The sequence below is a fragment of the Sciurus vulgaris genome (assembly GCF_902686455.1).
Source record: "Sciurus vulgaris genome assembly, chromosome: 8".
NCBI lineage: Eukaryota > Metazoa > Chordata > Mammalia > Rodentia > Sciuridae > Sciurus > Sciurus vulgaris.
This window is the reverse complement of record NC_136468.1, coordinates 86,570,256-86,587,530: the sequence shown is the minus strand read 5'-3', so window position 1 is coordinate 86,587,530 and position 17,275 is coordinate 86,570,256. Positions and strand designations below refer to the sequence as shown.

The window sequence follows — 17,275 nt, the reverse complement described above, 5'->3', positions numbered from 1 at the left end:
AGGTTTCACAAAGGCTGGAAACTAGAATGCAGACTCTCTGATTTCCAAATCAAGTGTTTTCCCTATTATATCATCTGGTCTCACTCTCTTCTTCCTGTGTCCCTCCCTCCCATTCCCAACTAGTTTTGTTTTGGTGATTTGTTTTTGTTCATTTGATTGTTTTAGACCTTCCCATGGTGCCAGGGGTACCCATGAGGAGTCACTAAGCTTTAGCAATAGCCTTCATTGCTAAAAAGAATTAAATGGGGGAGTGGGGCGGTGGGGACAGGTGTTCCTGTCCCCTAGTGAACAACCTCTCTGGCTTAACCCTTTTTGTCCTCCTTTTCCAATCAGGGATCCTACCTCCCAAAAAGAGTTGGCTTTGCCCTACCTAATTTGCCAGTCTAGTCTTTAAGACAGAAACATAATTAAATTTCTTGGGCATATTAATTCCTCCTAATGTTCTTTACCAGGTTGTGGGTTTGTGAACCATGTTCAAGAGACTAGGAAAATGCAGAAAAGATGTTATAAATGTAACTTGCTAGCCAAGCCTCCATCTTGTCTAGGAACATTTACATTACCCCAAGTTTTTTCCAACCAAATATGGAAAGTGATATACCAGTGTTAACACTGACCATTCCACGGGCATTAGAGACAGGGAGGGAGACAACTATCTTTATTTGGTACAACTTTTAAAAGACTTTTTTAATGAAGGAAGAGAGGGAAGGAAAGAGGAAAAGAGGGAGGAAGGAAAATGATGAGAAAATATGCACAAACCATAATGAAAGTTATAAGCCTCAGACCTGGGGTCTACCAGGAAAAAACTTAAAATTACAAATAAAGAGGTTAAAAAACATAAGAGTCAGATCTGTAAGTCTATAATGCTAGGTTTTCAATGAAAATAAAAGGACCTATAAATTCCAGTTTCTCCCATAGCAGTTTTTAAAAAAGGTAATTCTGAATTATGGACTGATAGTATAGATTTTTAAAAAGTCTGTTATGAATGAGTACTGAAATGTTTTATATATACCATTCATGTCTTTACAAAGGGGAAACAGTCTGAATAACAGTCCATCTTGTATTTTTCACAGAATAAATGATTAACCATTTCAAATCAGAGTTGATCTAAATTCAATCAACTGTATGGAAATTAGTCAGTATAATAGAAAAAGTACTTAACTCAAAAGGGTTCATTCATTTATCACACATGAACACACCAGAAAGATAATCTTTCTGCCAAAGCCCCCAGATTCCACTTATTGATTCATTCGTTCATTCCACGGGTATTTGTTGATTTTACAAGAAGACAGGCATTTTGTAGGGCACTGGCAATAAAACACACTCTTTAAAAGAAAGGAGATTAACCATAAGAGTGGAAAAAGAACAATAATCTAGCTCATGATCTGAACATTAACAAAGATTTGCCAAAGGAAAAAAATGCCGTGGGGGTAGGAGATAAAAGGAAAAGGACACATCTATTCTAGGGCAAGTGGAGGAATCTTCAAAAAGGAAGTAACATCTGAGTGGGGACTTTGAAGATGAATAGGGGTTCACCACAGAGTTTCTAATGAAAAGCAAATCCCAAAAATAAAAAAGGAAGAGGCCAAGTTTAGGAATACCTCCATTAGACCAACATTTCCTAATTGCTTATAGACCTTACTTGGTAGAGTAGAAAGGATTTTATGGTCAAAAGAAAGTTTAGGAAATGTGAATTCTAAATTAAACAGTTTCCTTTACAGCAGGACTTCTCAGCACCTTTACATCTCACAAAACTTATGCCTGCCAAATACATGAAATGATACACCCAAGGTTACATTGGATATTCCACAGACATACAATTGCAGAGGAGTGGAGCTAATGGGAGTATAAATCTACAAAAGAGAAACACATTATGCAGTAATTCCTGGGTTCAAAACTTTTTTTTTTCTTTGTTTTATTGGTGTATTGTAATTATACACAATAGTGGGAAACCTCCCTTTTCTCAATAGAAGTTGATGGTCTACTTTTCCAAGTATACACTTTGCATCTATATTTTCGTCTGTATTCATAGACTTACTCTCCTGCATGTTTTAGACCAAGATGAGAAAAGGTGATCATGTACTCCACTAACGAATGTTGGAGTATCTCTTAAAAAAAAAAAAAAAAAAAAAAAAAAAAAAAGTAGCAGGTTATTCTTAACATGTATTGTTACTATCAGCACTGACATCATGCTCACTTCCAAAATGGCTGTGGTTGTCTTGCAGGATTCTAGAGGATATGCCACCCCTCTTTCTGGCTTTCAGTGTTGTAGGAAGATGGGAAAACCTAGAGGAAAATGACTGAGCAATGCACCTGATTGCAATTGGTAATTACAGGCTAGATAACTATACCAAACAAAAACCCAGAAATTACTTTCATTCTTTGTATAATGATCAGCAAATAGATTAATAATTCATTTTCCTTTTATACCCACTTCATGTATATGAAATATTATGTGTTGAATTAAGCTTTTTTTCTATTCATTAAAAAAAGTACAATACAAGTATATTTTAAGAATCACTAAATATTAATAAAAGCTAAGAAGGGAAATGCAGATGGCCTGGATAACATAGTGAAAGATGAATGACTCAGCCACTGTTCCTATGAGCAGTACTCCAGAAATTACAGATAAAGGAAGATTTCAAACCTGCTAGAGGACTCTATTTAAAACATGTACTACCTGTATAATAATCTGGAAAAGAAAGGTTCAATTAATGAAGGAAGATTTAGATCTATGACTTACATTCTCATGATGAATCCTCTATTAATATTAAAGTTCTATCCATCATATTGAAAATTTCCCTCAAGAGTTTTTAACATGTCCCTGGTAGCTACCTTAATATGTAAATCACTGCCATCCTGAGAGGCCAGTGTAGAATCTCTGTTCGTAACCTTTTCTAAATTCCACCTTTTTTCCATTATGCTTTTTCATTTTAGAAAACAGAAAGTCATCCTCTCTTCGGATAAGTGTTCACATTACACTTGCCAACACTCTCCTTCAGCTGTTCGGCATTATTTCCCCTTTTCCCTTTTGTTTGCTCATAGTAAAATTAGCAGCACTAAGAAGTCTACTCTTTGTCAGTTTAGGAAACTTGGCTCAAGCTGTTAGTACAAGCAATAAATGCTGGCCAGCTTCTATTTTGTAGCCCGTAAAACGCTGGATACCGTAGCTCAGATTCTTTGGTCGGTGGCCACAGTCTGCAAATGTCACATTTCATCAAAATCACTTCAGCAACTGTTGTTCACAGGCAAGTCCAGAGAGAGGGAGAGAGAATGATGCAATGGGATCACGTGGGACAGGAGGTCAAGTCTCTGGGTACTAATTTACCATGTAGTAAGAACAACACTGCCCCTGGTTCTCCAGTGTGACAATGTGGAGCTCTCCAAAGTTAAGAGGCTCCAAATTTAACACTTTTGAGATTTGAGGATGGAGAAAGAATAACAAACTAAGAATCATTTAATAGTTCTGGCACATTTAATCTTTCTGGCACAGAATCTACCAGCCTTCCAAATGATTCTCTTCTCCCTCCCAGCCTGCATCGCACCCACCCATACATGCACACATTCATTAACTCTAGAAAATTGCAGGAGCAGCAACTGGTAACCAACATCCACTGGGAGCTTCCTGGGCTGAGGACTCCACCATCCGTGCTGAGCATTTGCTCACATCTTCTCCAGATGGGCAGCTGAGAAACTTTGTATGGGCCACTGAATAAAGAACACATGGACACAGAGTGCTGCACTTCACCTCGTAGCTCTATTTTGTTCCAGAATGTGGCTGACCCACATCACCCTCCCCAACTCCAGCTCTTAACAATTGGCTCTTCTCAGAAGGCCTCCCAGGGTGGGCATGTGGGTCCTCTGCTCAGGTTCTCTCGGAGCATTCCAGACTCCCTTTGTTAGTCTGCTGTCAGAGAAGGGTATAGGACAAAAGGGCCCTCACCTCTCAGATGGAGAGTTACTGCCAGCAAAGCAAGGGAGAAATTACCTGACAGACTTTTCATTCAAAAACTTTATAAATTTTTAAATCTCACTTTTTCAAAATGAGCCATAAAGGGTCGAATGATACCAAATAGTAAAATGGATGTGATATGAATTCTTTATAATTATGGAAATGGTAGCTTCCTTATTGGTCACATGAGCCACGTAACATGTAATTCCCTGTCTTGGGACATTAATAATAGATACACAGTTATCAAATTGTTCTAATGAACACTTCTAAAATACTTTCTGTCAATGGAAGCAAATATTTTATTGTAGACAAATATGCTTGTAGGACTGAACTATTACTACTTCTAATTTAGTATAAATACTGTCAAAAAATGACAGAGCAATGAAGCTAATTTTCAAAAGAATATACACTTACATTTGGAATTATACATGTCTTATTTTTTACTAACTCCAAAATAAACACTCCTTAGGGATCTCAACACAGTTCATTATAAAAAGAAAGGAAATTTTGTGTTTCCAAGGAAGACAACCCAAGTATCAGGTGGAGAATTTCAAATCTGCCAACTTTCTTGCTCAAAAATCAGTGAAACTCTCTACTCTAATTCATAGAACTTACTTGACCTTAGGAAACTCAGTAAGAAGAAGTGAGGCAAGCAAAATATGTGTGTTGCCATTGCAAAATAAAGGGTGTGAAAATAAAGGGAAAGAGGCCCAAGTTGAAAAGAGTTTAAGGATCATTTAGGGACTGAACCATCTGGTCTTGAAATCCTCAGGACGGTGCTTCCTATCTGGTGTGAGCATAATGCTGGAAACAGGAGAACCTCTAAATGCCAGAGAGAAACACCTGAGCCAAGACTTTCACCTGCCAGGGGAGAAAGGGAACTTACAGCCTTTTACCATTGGCACTGCTTTTGATGGATATATGGAGAAATAGCTGGGAATTTTGCCCTCAGCTGCCCCGTGGGAAGAAAGAATTGTTTTGTTTTGGGTCTTGTTTTTTGATTTTTTTTTTTTTTTTTAACCATCAACCCCACACCAGCTACAAAAATATCACACAAGAACACCTGCTTGCAAAAACAAAGACCCAGATGGCACAGCTGAAAGCATGGTCTACAGGTATCACCCTGCTAGGTTGGAGACCTCCTCAGCATCTTTACAGAAAAAAATGCACCATCACAAAATGGCTAAGTCGCCCTCTGACTGCAGGTTAGAACATGGGTTTTCACCAGGTAGGGAAACAGTTCTCCCTGTGTAGGAAATTGAAGTCAGGAAGAGTCCAGCTTATCTCTTATACTCTATCCAGCTAACTGAATTGGACACCTCTTGTATTGTCTTCCCAGTAGTGCCACACATCTCATCTCCTCTCACAGCTTTACAACAGGATCTTCTAAGCGTGATGTGATGTACACCCAGCCACTGATTGGTTCAGGATGGGGCACCTTATCTACACTGGGGCAATTACAGTCCCTCCCTCGTACTTTGAATCTGGTACTGAGAAAGATGAGGCAGCTTTTCAGCTAAGGGCATGTATACTCAAAAGGTGCTGACAAATGGATAGAGAAGTTTAAAAATCTAGACAGTAGTAGGAGAGGGTAATAAAATAGATGAAGAGTGAAGAAATGAGAATCCAAAAGAAAGTCATGATGGTGATTTGAGTCCTTGGCTACAGATGTTCTATAGGCCCCATTCATAAGACATCCCAAAACCTCTTATAAGTACTCCATTTTACTTGAACATATTGGAAATTGCAGTAACATGTATCCAAAGAGAGTCCTGAGGAATTTACCAGGTAAAGGAGAGCCTCGTTTTGCAGCTGTGTCAATAGGAAAGCTTCAACTACAAAACATTTCAAGGATAGGAAACTGCTTAATAGGCAGGAAGGTCCATCATGAGCCCACTGTGATTTTTCTTCTATTTTACCTCTTACCACATCATGCTTAACCTGTACATTAGGGCTCCCTGGGGCTCCTTCTCCCTTGATATTCTATCCCACTAAGGTCATATTAGGATATATATTAAGGTATCTTAAAGTGATAAATATAAATAAGCAAATCAGCCTAAAGTAAATGAAAATATAGGAAGGGCTATTTTCCAGCTCTTGACCTAGAGTTTGGAGGAGGAGGCATAATGGGTGATTCACTAAATATTCACATCACTCTCCTAGTTGGACACTTCTCCATCATGGATCGTTGGTTGTCCCTATCAATGAATGAATCAGAACTGGGATAGCTCTGGAAGGGCTGATCAAAGTCCACCATTCTAAGATATTCTGGGTCATTTGTATCTGTGTTTATAAAAAGACTATTGTCCCTTCAGCTTGAATGCCTGATTGTACATCTAAATATACTCTAAAACCTCTACCAACTTTATCTATTTTCTTTTTATTATAGGCTCTCCAAGGGGAAATATCTGATCTCTTAAACTCACCAATTTAAAACCTGGTAAGTTTTAAAACCCAATATGGAATTAAATTCATTAGGTATTTAATGAGGATAACATTAACATTTATTTAGCTCATTTAACCTCAATTAGTACAGAAACTTTCGGTCTATATTTTGCCTTTTAGAATCAGAAGATTGCAAGAAAATCTCCTTTAATTAAATTTATGCCCAAAATGGCTGCAGGTTTCAAAGTATGTTTCTAAGTGCACCTTCAAAGACAACAGTGACAATCTGGTTGAGGGGTTTTCTGCTTTCTTGCTTGGAATTGGTTGAAAAAGGTCACAGTGCCATTGTGTTGATGCAGAGTGGTCAGAAGGGGGCCAGGTCCTACTCAGAACCTAGGCAAGTGCACGGCTGCTGGGGACCTTTGCAGAAACTCCTACAAGCAACACACAGGAGCACAGGAATGACATGACTTTTTATTAAAAAAAAAAAAAAATCACCTATTCATATGTATATTCCAATTAGTCACCCTTCCATGGATATGAAAAAGCATGTGGGAAGTATGCATTAGTCATGATGTGCTTTCTGATTACCTCTCTGCCCTCGTGCCTATGTTTGAGAAGATAAACCACAAACCACATCAGTGTAGATTTCAGCAACAGATTTCCTCCCCAGGGAAAATGTAGCCAAGCAGTGGAAACAAGTAGCCTAAGGATTAGGCTAGGGCCTTCCTAAGCTCTAAACTCTTAAATTTTCTTTTTTATGAGAGCAAATTATTATTTGAAAAGCACATTCTACATCTTAGAGTAGAATTCTTCAAAACACACAAAAAAACAAAATCCCAAAAAATAAGCCATTACATTATTTTGAGCAGGTCTGAATGAGAAGATGGCTGCTGGCTTATTTTAAAAATATCAAAACCAAGATAGGCCAAATAAAGAGAAAACTCCCAATAAAGGTCTTGGTTTCCATTTCCTACATTTGTATAAAAGCTATGTGTCATTTTAACTAAACATCTGGTCTTCGTCCCTCATGTACAAAATTCTGAGTTTTCTTGACTCTTTGGCAAGAGGTACCACAACCCCCTGCCAGGCCAGTAAAAATCACACATTCTTCCTGAGAGGAAAAAATGTCAATAAAATGAAACATTAAAAAACATAAAAGCTCAAATTGGAAAGCTATTGCTAGAGAGGCTGCTTCCTTCTCAGTCTTAGCGACTATTGCTATAAAAAAGTTTTTAAATACCACCACTTCATATCATTTGAAAGATCTAATACTGATACAGATGGTTAATATATTGCTCTAAAACATACAGATCTTGCAGTTGAGTCAACCTTCTAGAATAAATCATGTGAATTAATTTTTATAAACATTTAATGTTTACTCTTGTATATATTTATTCTTTAAGTTACTGTTTTAGTCAGCTTTTTGTTGCTGTGACTAAAAGATCTGACAAGAACAATTTTAGAGAAGGAAAATTTATTTGTGGGCTCACGGTTTCAGAGGTATCAATCCATAGAGCATGGTTCCATTCTTCAAGCCTCAAGGTGAAAGTGTCGGGGAGAGGAGAGGCTCACATGATAATCAGAAAGCAGAGAGAGAGAGAGAGAGAGAGAGAGGAGAGAGAGGGAGGGAGAGGGAGACTAACTCCACTTGCCAGGTACAAAATAACATACCCCAAGGCACACCCTAATACCCACCTCCTCCAGCCACTCCCTACTACCTTCAGATAACCCCCCCCACCCCACCCCCACCGGGATTAATTCACTAATTGGGTTAAGGTTCTCAAAACCCAATCATTTCACCTCTGAATTTTCTTGCATTTTGTCTCACACATGAGCTTTTGGGGGACACCTAATATCTAAAACCTAACAGTTACTTGGACTAGAGTTGAATTTCAACTACTTTTACTACACAGAGGGATACTCTTTGTCTCACATTCACATCAGTACCTTCCCAGGGCCTGCCACTGTAACCTGTCATGGTAAAAAGTAGAGAAGTGAATACAATCCTGCCATCAAAATATGACAAGTTCATTATTATAAGCCACTCATAAATCTTTTTTCTAACACAAAAACCAACATTTTTCAAGGAAATGTGTTCAAAACAGTGACTTTTACAAAAGATGCAAATTTATTTCAGATGAAAATATATATGAAATATCAGACTCATTTTGTAGATAATTATTATTTTAATAATCTACATTATTTTTAATAATCTACATTATTTTGTAGATAATTTACACTGCATCTATGATTTTTTAACAGTGTACAAACAAGGGGCATAGATTTTTTTTTAATTAGGTCTGAAAGATCAATATAAATACTGATGGGGTGGGGGAGTGTTTTATACCCCAAACTCCAAGATTCAACTGTGTCCCGTTGTTGTAAAAACCTTAGTGGTGCAGTGATTCGAGTTTTCGTGACTTGGATGATGTGTTAGAGGACAACACCTCTTGATTTGAAGTATTTGTTGTATGCGAAGGCCGGAACAGTCCTCGACCGCGATGATTAAATACATAAAATGATGGGTGGTTCTTTAAGGTATCAAATGTCTTAATTTTTAGTTCTGAAGTGGCATCCATGTCTTTAAACTCCCCTGCAATATGAACTATACCATAACAGGTAACTGCAAAGGCCAGAAGTGTCTGAAGAACTATATCTATTGGCAGTGATTCATCTTCTTTTTCTGTTAATCGCATATAAGAACGATGCTGCGCAGCAGAAAAGGCGGCTTGGGCTAGGGCAAAGAGGCCGATTCCTACCAACCCCTTCCATAACGGCGGCGCCATGATTCTGAAAGAGCAACAGCCCAACCAAAAAAAAAAAGGGGGGGTGGGGGGGTGCGGTGCGGTGGAGCTGTTCCTTTTTTCACTGGCGGGTGTCCGCGCGACTTTAAAGCAAAGGTACTTCCATACATTCTTTAAATGATAATTTTATACAATTCTCATGCAATGCTTTTATTTGGAAGAAAGGAGGTATGTCTTTCTGTCACACTTAATGCTAAAATGAATTATATATTAATATCACCACCCAGCTCCTACAAAAAGGCCTGAAATTAGTTAACAAATGGTTGTAAAATACTTTGCAAACATGAAATGGAAAATAAGACTCTGACCATAAATTCTTCCACATAACGCAACAATTGGATTGTGCTTGGATGGAAAGGAAGAAATAAACATTGTAAAGGCTGGAAGCAAATGGCCAGATCGAGGGTGAGAAGGGCTCTATAACCAGGTTCCTCTGGGCTATGAAACTAATAGTGGACCTCACCATGGCCTCTGGAAGCATGGATCAATGTGGGGAGCAAGCTACCCCTTAGACACAAAGATTTAAACAGAAACTTGCAGCCCATGGTACAAAAACAACCTCTTACTTTAAGTATTTCACTAGAACTGCAGATAGACTAGAGCCTTACAAAGTCCTAAATTCAAACTCAAGTCACTCTAGTTCCTGATTTGTGGAAATGATTTGGGCCTCATGCTTACTGCCTGCCAGGATTTAGGGCACAGCTAATGGGCAGAGAAATAAGCAATCTGGAACTCTTTTCCATCCCAAAATCTGCCTGGAAGACTGAGTCATCATCCAGAGTCCTTCTCAGGGCTGTGCAGACAGCCTTCCTAGTGTCTGGGTACAATTGATGCCCATAATACAGCAAGACCCAGCAGAATACACTCAATTTACTAAGCTGCATGATTAACTGAGAATATACCTAAACTCACACTCCACCTGCTTATACCTGACTGCTCAGGTATGGGTCTCAGTCTGGGAAAGTCTCAAAGGTGAATCCTCAACAGGATAATGCTAAGACATTTCAATTTCAGGATGTGTCTAAGTTTTAATAATGTATAAGTCACAGGAAAGAAAGAAAGAAAGAAAGAAAGAAAAAAAGAGAGAGAGAGAGAGAGAGAGAGAAAGAGAGAGAGAAAGAGAGAGAGAAAGAGAGAGAGAGAAAGAAAGAGAGAAAGAGAGAAAGAGAAAAAGAAAGAGAAAGAAAGAGAAAGAGAGAAAGAAAGAGAAAGAAAGAGAAAAAAAGAAAAAGAAAGAGAAAGAGAAAGAAAGAGAAAGAGAAAAAAAGAGAAAGAAAGAAAGAAAGAAAGAAAGAGAAAGAAAGAAAGAAAGAAAGAAAGAAAGAAAGAAAGAGAAAGAAAGAAGAGAAAGAAAGAAAGAGAAAGAAAGAGAGGGAAAAAGAAAGGAAAGAAAAAAAAATCTCTAGAATGTGGTCCAAACTGGAAGAAATAACTAACAACCAACTTGGATTTAATTCCTATTCCCAATACAAATGGAAAATGTACTAAATCCATTCAGAAATAAAATTTCCTGAGCATTCTTGCAATAGGAAATGGAAATACCATTGGTCTGCACAAATAAGCTTCTGCCCTCACAGAGTTTATGGAGCAGTAGAGGGGACAGGACAAGGCAGATTGACAAGAAGCATGATCAGTGAAGAAAACAGAAGGAGTAGAGGTGGAAGCCCAGGAGAGATTTTTCCCCAGCATGCAATGCCTCAGCTGAGACTCCAACATTGGATATGTGTAAGGAGAGAGGCAAGTGGTCAAATGTTCAATGGGCAGAAATATCATGGGCAGTGGGCTGGTTACAGGAAAAAGCACACCCATCTGGAAGAGCAGAAGGAAATCTGTAATAGAGAATTGTCAGAGAGTTAGTGCCAGAGATCAGGTCAAAAGAGCTGTGGGGAAAGAATTAGAGAAGACCAACAAAGGGTCTAGACAAGAGTAAATGATGAATTGGGTAATTGCACGGGATGAAGAAAAGTGAGCAGATTTAAGAGGTACTTAGAAGTTATGAGACTAGACTTAATTGAGCACACCAGCATAATCATTAGTATTCAGACTCCTTGGGTTCAAGTACTGACTGCCACTTATAAGAAAAGTGACCTAATTTCCTTTTCTGAACCTATTTCTCTTTCTGTAGAGTAAGAACAAAACTAAAACCTGCTCATGGGTTTATTGTGAAAGACAAGTTAATTCACAAATCACTTAGAACAGTCTTTGTACCTGATAAATATTCAAAAATATTGGCTGTTATTTAGTGTAACAATTCAAAACCAGAAATGACACAATTATTTAATAAGATGTGGGAGAAAGGGGAGGAAATAGTCAAGGATCTCACAAAGGACATTGGTTTGGATAAATGGATGGATGATAGTGACCATAGCCATTATCTATTTCTTTCTTGGTTCCAAATTTACCCTTCAATACATGCTTCGAGATCATGAGATGGATCCAGTGAGCATGTCTCCTTTGCAGCTGAAAGAGTTTTATACTTTATTAGTAAAAGGCACTGGAGGGACACTACAACAAGACTTCTCCTGGCTAAAAATGAACTTTTTTTGCTTCTTTGTGCTCCTATACCTGGCTGCCAGCAGTGCACATGGGGGACATAAATGGGGCTCACCCCATCATGTTTCAGTGAAAGATTCCTAGAATTCTCACAGATGTCCCAGAATCTTACTGCCCAGTCTTTCACCTGCACCCTAGAAGTTGTTTCTGCTGTGGTCAAGCTCTGGCCTGGGGCAACACAGCAAAACTCCTTGCCATCCAGACCTTTTCCGAAATTGACTGAATTCTGGCCAGTTTGTTCTTTCCGTGTATACTTATCCCACCCCCGTTCCTAGTGTATTCTTTACCCCTTTAGAGTTAAATCCCCTGTTATAATTAAAAATTAATCATTCCTTGATCAAATTACTATGTTTTCTGCTTCCTGATTAGACCCTGACTGATGCAGTACTACTCATTGAAGTAGGAAACAGAGGAGGAGGAAAAGGTATTGAAAAGATAAATTGCATTTTGAATATAATAAACTCAAGATGCTTGTGGGACATCCAAAAAGCACCATCTGGTAAGAAACTGAGTATCTGGGGGGCCTAAAGCTCAAAAGTGTTCAAACTGGAGATAGAGACTTAGATGCAAGCCTTAAGCCTTCTAAAATCTTATCAAATAAAACATGTATTTAAATACCAAAGTTAGAAAGATAAATTTTTTAAAAAGTATGCATATGTCAATTCAAGAAGCCCCAAACCAATAGTGTGTAGTGTGTGTGTGTGTGTGTATACCCTGTGTATACACATGCATGCGCAGGTGTAATTTATGGTGCTTTCAGACTGTTTGTTAGCTAAGGTTGTTCTCTGTCTACTAACATTTTCAAAGCAAAATGCAGATATGATTGAAAACAGCCAAGCCCTGTATTAATGAGATCATTTTAATTGTACTTTGAACTTGGAAGCCTAACCTGGTAGAGGCAGGAAAGCAATTAGTCATATGGGCTACTTTGGATGTTGATTAGAATCAGAAAAACTCTAACAGATGTGCCAATACCCTAAGTAGGAAAAAAAAAAAAAAAACTGAAGTGCTTACGTTCCATGTTATTTGGAAAAGGACAACTAGATACAAACATTTTGAGAGAGACCTAGGCTGATGCCTTCTGTTTTTTCCAGGGTGTGAACATGGTCAACAAAAAACTTGCCCCTTGCACCATCCATTTCTCAAAAGTTTGGATCTACTGACCACAAAAAAAAAAAAAAGGAAATTCCATCAGCAGTTTGTAAAAGAACAATTTGAAAGAGAAGTATATTAAATCCTCAGGGAAATTAAACTCAAATAATCCAATAACAGCATTACAAAATTAACACTAGGCTATGAATTGAATTAATTGCCTCCTACTGTGGGGATTTGGGGCAATCACAGATCAAAACAAATGAAGCCAATGAAGTCAAATGCCCTAAGACATGACACAGGCAAGTGTGCTGCTAAAGCATCACAAGGGTTTACTTGCCACTGTTTTCTAGCTTTCTGGCTTATTCTGGAGATCTTCAATATAGAGAAGGGTCTTTGCTTCTGCTGTCTCACACCTCAAATTGTGTACAGAGGGGCAGTGAGAGAGGCTAAAGGTGGCACAATTCTTGAGACTACAGAGAGATTGTATGTTTTTGTTAATTCACCTCCAGGAGGTCCTCTAGAGGTAGTTTAATGTTAGAAATCCATTTAAGGCCTCTTCCCCTGTGAGAGCTGACGGGACCAAGGAGACCTGGTAATAGCTTCTCTGGAACCAGAGTAGTCTAGTGATAAGGCAAGACTTTAAAAATACCAGTTAGCTGCTCCAAGAGACTCACTGTGGCATTTCAGTAAATACACATTTATTTCTGGAAATTCTCTTTTAATGCCATGATGTCAGCATGCCTGTGGTAAAACGAGATTACCTAAATAATATGGGCCATGGGAGCAACAAAATTAGCATGTGTGTGATTTACCCAAGTCTGAGCTAGAGTTCTTAAGGACTTGGAACAGGAAGGTAGGGTGCAGTATCCTGATAGAAATAAAATCCTGGTGATTTATGCAGTTTTACCAAATAAGACTCACAGAGCAAATACAAAGGACCTTGACTACCCGCAGCTTCTCCCGAGATGGCCAGTTTGTCAAAATGCCTATTGAATATTTGCAGTTCTACTCATCCTTCACATTATAGCTGACATTTACTCTTGAAGCATTTTAAAAACTAAACAGAATTTTATAAAAAAATTAATTCACGGCATTTTATTGGTATTGTATGACTTTTAATTCTCTTTGCATTCTCAATTCTGTTTGATATTTTGAAAATACCTCACTCTTTCATGTGAACTTTTTAAAAAAATATACCTAGCATGTATTGAATTCTTTTTGTTTCTATTCATCGAAAAATGACGTAAACACCAAAAACAAAATACTTTTCGTTTAAGCTTACAGAAATGAAGCATCCTGTTTATTTGGAATCTCAATTACTATTGCCCTGATCTTACCTAATTAGTAGAGCTTTCATAATGAGGAAAATTATTTTCAAAGTTAATGAATTTGCAAGCACAAACATTGCTGTCACCCCAGAATGAATTACACACATTCCTTACATGCATATTTTAGTTAGACACTCTAATTAATATTAGTACTTAAAATGTGTGGGATTGACTTTGCTCTTACAGGAAACTTCCCTTTGTTTGTAGACAGTATAAAAACACCACAATTTTCCTTCTTGTGGACACTGGACTGTGCATATTAACTTAATTTTAGATTTGGACAAAATGAAAATCATTTCCTCAAAACAATTCATTTTATTGACTTTAGCCACTTCAAGCCTGTTAACATCAAACATCTTTTGCGAAGATGAATTATTGCTGCCCAATCTTCACAGCAAAGAAAATTATGGCAAATATTCTGAGGTAAGTTTTTAAATCTATATGACCAGCAGGATACATATAATATTTGTCTTGAGTCTTATGGCTTTGTAAATAGTAAGGAATAAGTTAGTTTGGGCTAGTGTGTTTTTGGTCAAATTTCAGCCTTCCTAAGACTGTATATTGATGTGATTTGTATTATTTATAACAACAGCAAACGACTTGGCTGTCTCTCTCTCCTTCCTCCCCCTCCCCGCACCAACCCCCCGCCTCTTCCATTTTGTGGTGCTGAAGATTGAACCCAGGACCTTGTGCATGCTGGACTATACCCATAACCCCATACTCTGGCTCCTTAATGACAAGTAGAGTATAATACTTAGACTATGATATTTAGCAGGCATAAAGTACATTAGGACATTTTCAATTGACTCAGAATTTACATTTGTAATTAACAGTTATAGAAATAATATCTGGATACTTTTCAGTTGGACATTTGAATTGCCTTAAACTACAAATGAACAAATACAGCATTTATAGTTTCTTACAAGTTGGTAAAATTTGTAGTAAATCTGAGTAAAATATTTACCTCTAGATGGTAGAAATTCAAGCTATTTTCTTGTTTTTGTATATTTTCCAAATTTGCTGAAACGAGTATGTAGTATTCACTTTACTCAAGTTACAATCAGAAAACAATCATTTAAAAATCTTCATATGGACCAACTTTCATGGTAAAATTAAATCTAATTAAACATTTACTGTGGGCTGGTGTTGTGGCTCAGTGGTAGAGCACTTGCCTAGCATGTGTGAAGCACTGGGTTCAATTCTCAGCACTGAATATAAATAAATAAAATAAAGGTCCATCAACATCTAAAAAATATTTAAAAAGAAAAACAGTGACTTGTATTTTAAGTGGTTCCTATAAAGGTGGCACATTTGTATTGCTATAACCCACCAACCAATGGTTCTTTACTAAAAATGTAATTAATATTCTAATTAAAATATAATTGGTTTTTTGAGACATGTTTTTAGGGTGAATACTGGGTGAAAAGTGGCAAAAACGTCAGTCATAGCCCAAAACTTGGCTAGTGTCTGGGTTTCCATGTACTACGCTTCCATGTAGCACCTAGCCTTTAAAAAAAAGCAAAACATGAGACCAGGAAAGGAAATGAGAGGTTTCTCTAAAGTCAAAATACAAAAGTACACAAAACATTTCATAAGCAACATGAATCATAACATTGAAAGAGAAGAACTATAAAATAAACTTTGTGTGTTTCAATACTTCATTATGTTCCTGCTGCTCAAACATATTGTTTTATTCACTATATATATTTTATTAATATTTTATAGTTATCTTACTGTAGTCTAGGGACAAAGGAAGTAGATATATTCAAGAAGCTTAATATAGATTATTTATTTTAAAAATTCAGCACATAAGAACACAAACTTTATAGGTTTAACAATTCTTCAGATTAAAGTCAGGATTTAAATCTATGATTTATCACAATAATAAATTATTTTAATGTCATTTCTAATTATAGCACAGGGGATCCCCAAAAGGGGAGAAGGAAAGAGGTCTCAATTTTCAAGAGTTAAAAGATTGGGGACCAAAAAATGTCATGAGTACACCCCCAGTCAATAAAATACCACACTCAGCAGCCAACTTGCCTCTGAGATTTGGAAGGACCATGAAAGAAGAAAGGAGCCCAGGAAGTACGGCCAACCTGCCTCTGAGATTTGGAAGAAATATGGAAGCTAGCATCTCCAGACACATTCCTAACCTACCCCAAAGGTTTGGGAGAATGACAACAGCCAAAAGTGTCATGAAGACACTCAGTGATTCGTTTCAACAATCCATGCATTCACTCTGTGCCAGTGAGCTACTGTACTCCAACACCTGCCCGAACCAAGAAATCCAGAATCCCGATCAAAAACAACCAAGGTAAGTACCCAAGAATCCAAGTACATGGGCAGTTATATAGAGCTGGCTGGTTCAGAAAGGACCTATTTTTTTTTCAAAATCAGTTTCTAAGAGTGAAAAGGGTAAAGACACAGGAAAATAAACACCTATAAATAAAGAATTATAGATGACCTGGTATAATAAGCATGATTATTGGTTCAAAGTAAGGAGATGGCTTCCCTAATCAATCTCTCTATACTGTAAGTCACACACTAAGTCCAAGCAATGACCAAGATTGGGGATTGAAGCCTATGACATATTATCTGACACTTGCCTTCTCTAACAAAAAGTCCCATGTAGGAGACTTGGCCTCAGGTCAAAGGACACCATCTCAAATAACCCAGATCCCAACTGCAGAGGTTTTCTTCCCCACCTTTGAATCAAAGTTTTTTTTGGTTTTTTTTTTTTTTCTGGATCTCGTTTTATAAATCTGTTATAATTATTCTTTGTATTTAAGTATTTATTATCTACTATATATAAATCAGAATGTTACTACAAATGATTTTAAAAGTCTTTTTTTTCCTAGTAGAAATATGTTAAAAAATTTTATGTAAAGTAGAACACAATGCTTTCATTAATGCCCAAAGGAAGGAAGGTAGAAAGCTGTGTCATCAGACAGACCTTCTCAGAACACTCCTGTTGTATTGTTTCCATGGTTCTTATCCCCATCTGACTTATCATATGTTTAAGGTCCACCAACATTAACAGAATTTCAGTTCCATAAATTCCATAATTTTTGTCTACTGCCATATCCCCAGTGCCTACTTGTGTCTGCCACACAGTAGGCCCCCAGTATTCAATAGCAGGAATGAAATAAGAGAGG

General features: G+C 37.4%; 2 protein-coding genes across 2 annotated transcripts; one reads left to right on the top strand and one right to left on the bottom strand.

The window, feature by feature from the left end:
* Positions 1 to 8,680: 8,680 nt before the first annotated feature.
* Positions 8,681 to 9,138, bottom strand: LOC306667927 (ER membrane protein complex subunit 5-like). Its single transcript, XM_079150829.1, has one exon. The coding sequence runs from the start codon at positions 9,121 to 9,123 to the stop codon at positions 8,728 to 8,730; it is 396 nt and encodes a 131-aa protein (XP_079006955.1). The 5' UTR covers positions 9,124 to 9,138; the 3' UTR covers positions 8,681 to 8,727.
* Positions 9,139 to 14,156: 5,018 nt separating this feature from the next.
* NPVF (neuropeptide VF precursor) lies at positions 14,157 to 16,752 on the top strand. Its single transcript, XM_079149770.1, has 2 exons — positions 14,157 to 14,540; positions 16,034 to 16,752. Exons 1-2 carry the CDS (start codon positions 14,403 to 14,405, stop codon positions 16,436 to 16,438), a joined length of 543 nt encoding a protein of 180 aa, XP_079005896.1. The 5' UTR covers positions 14,157 to 14,402; the 3' UTR covers positions 16,439 to 16,752.
* Positions 16,753 to 17,275: the final 523 nt, after the last annotated feature.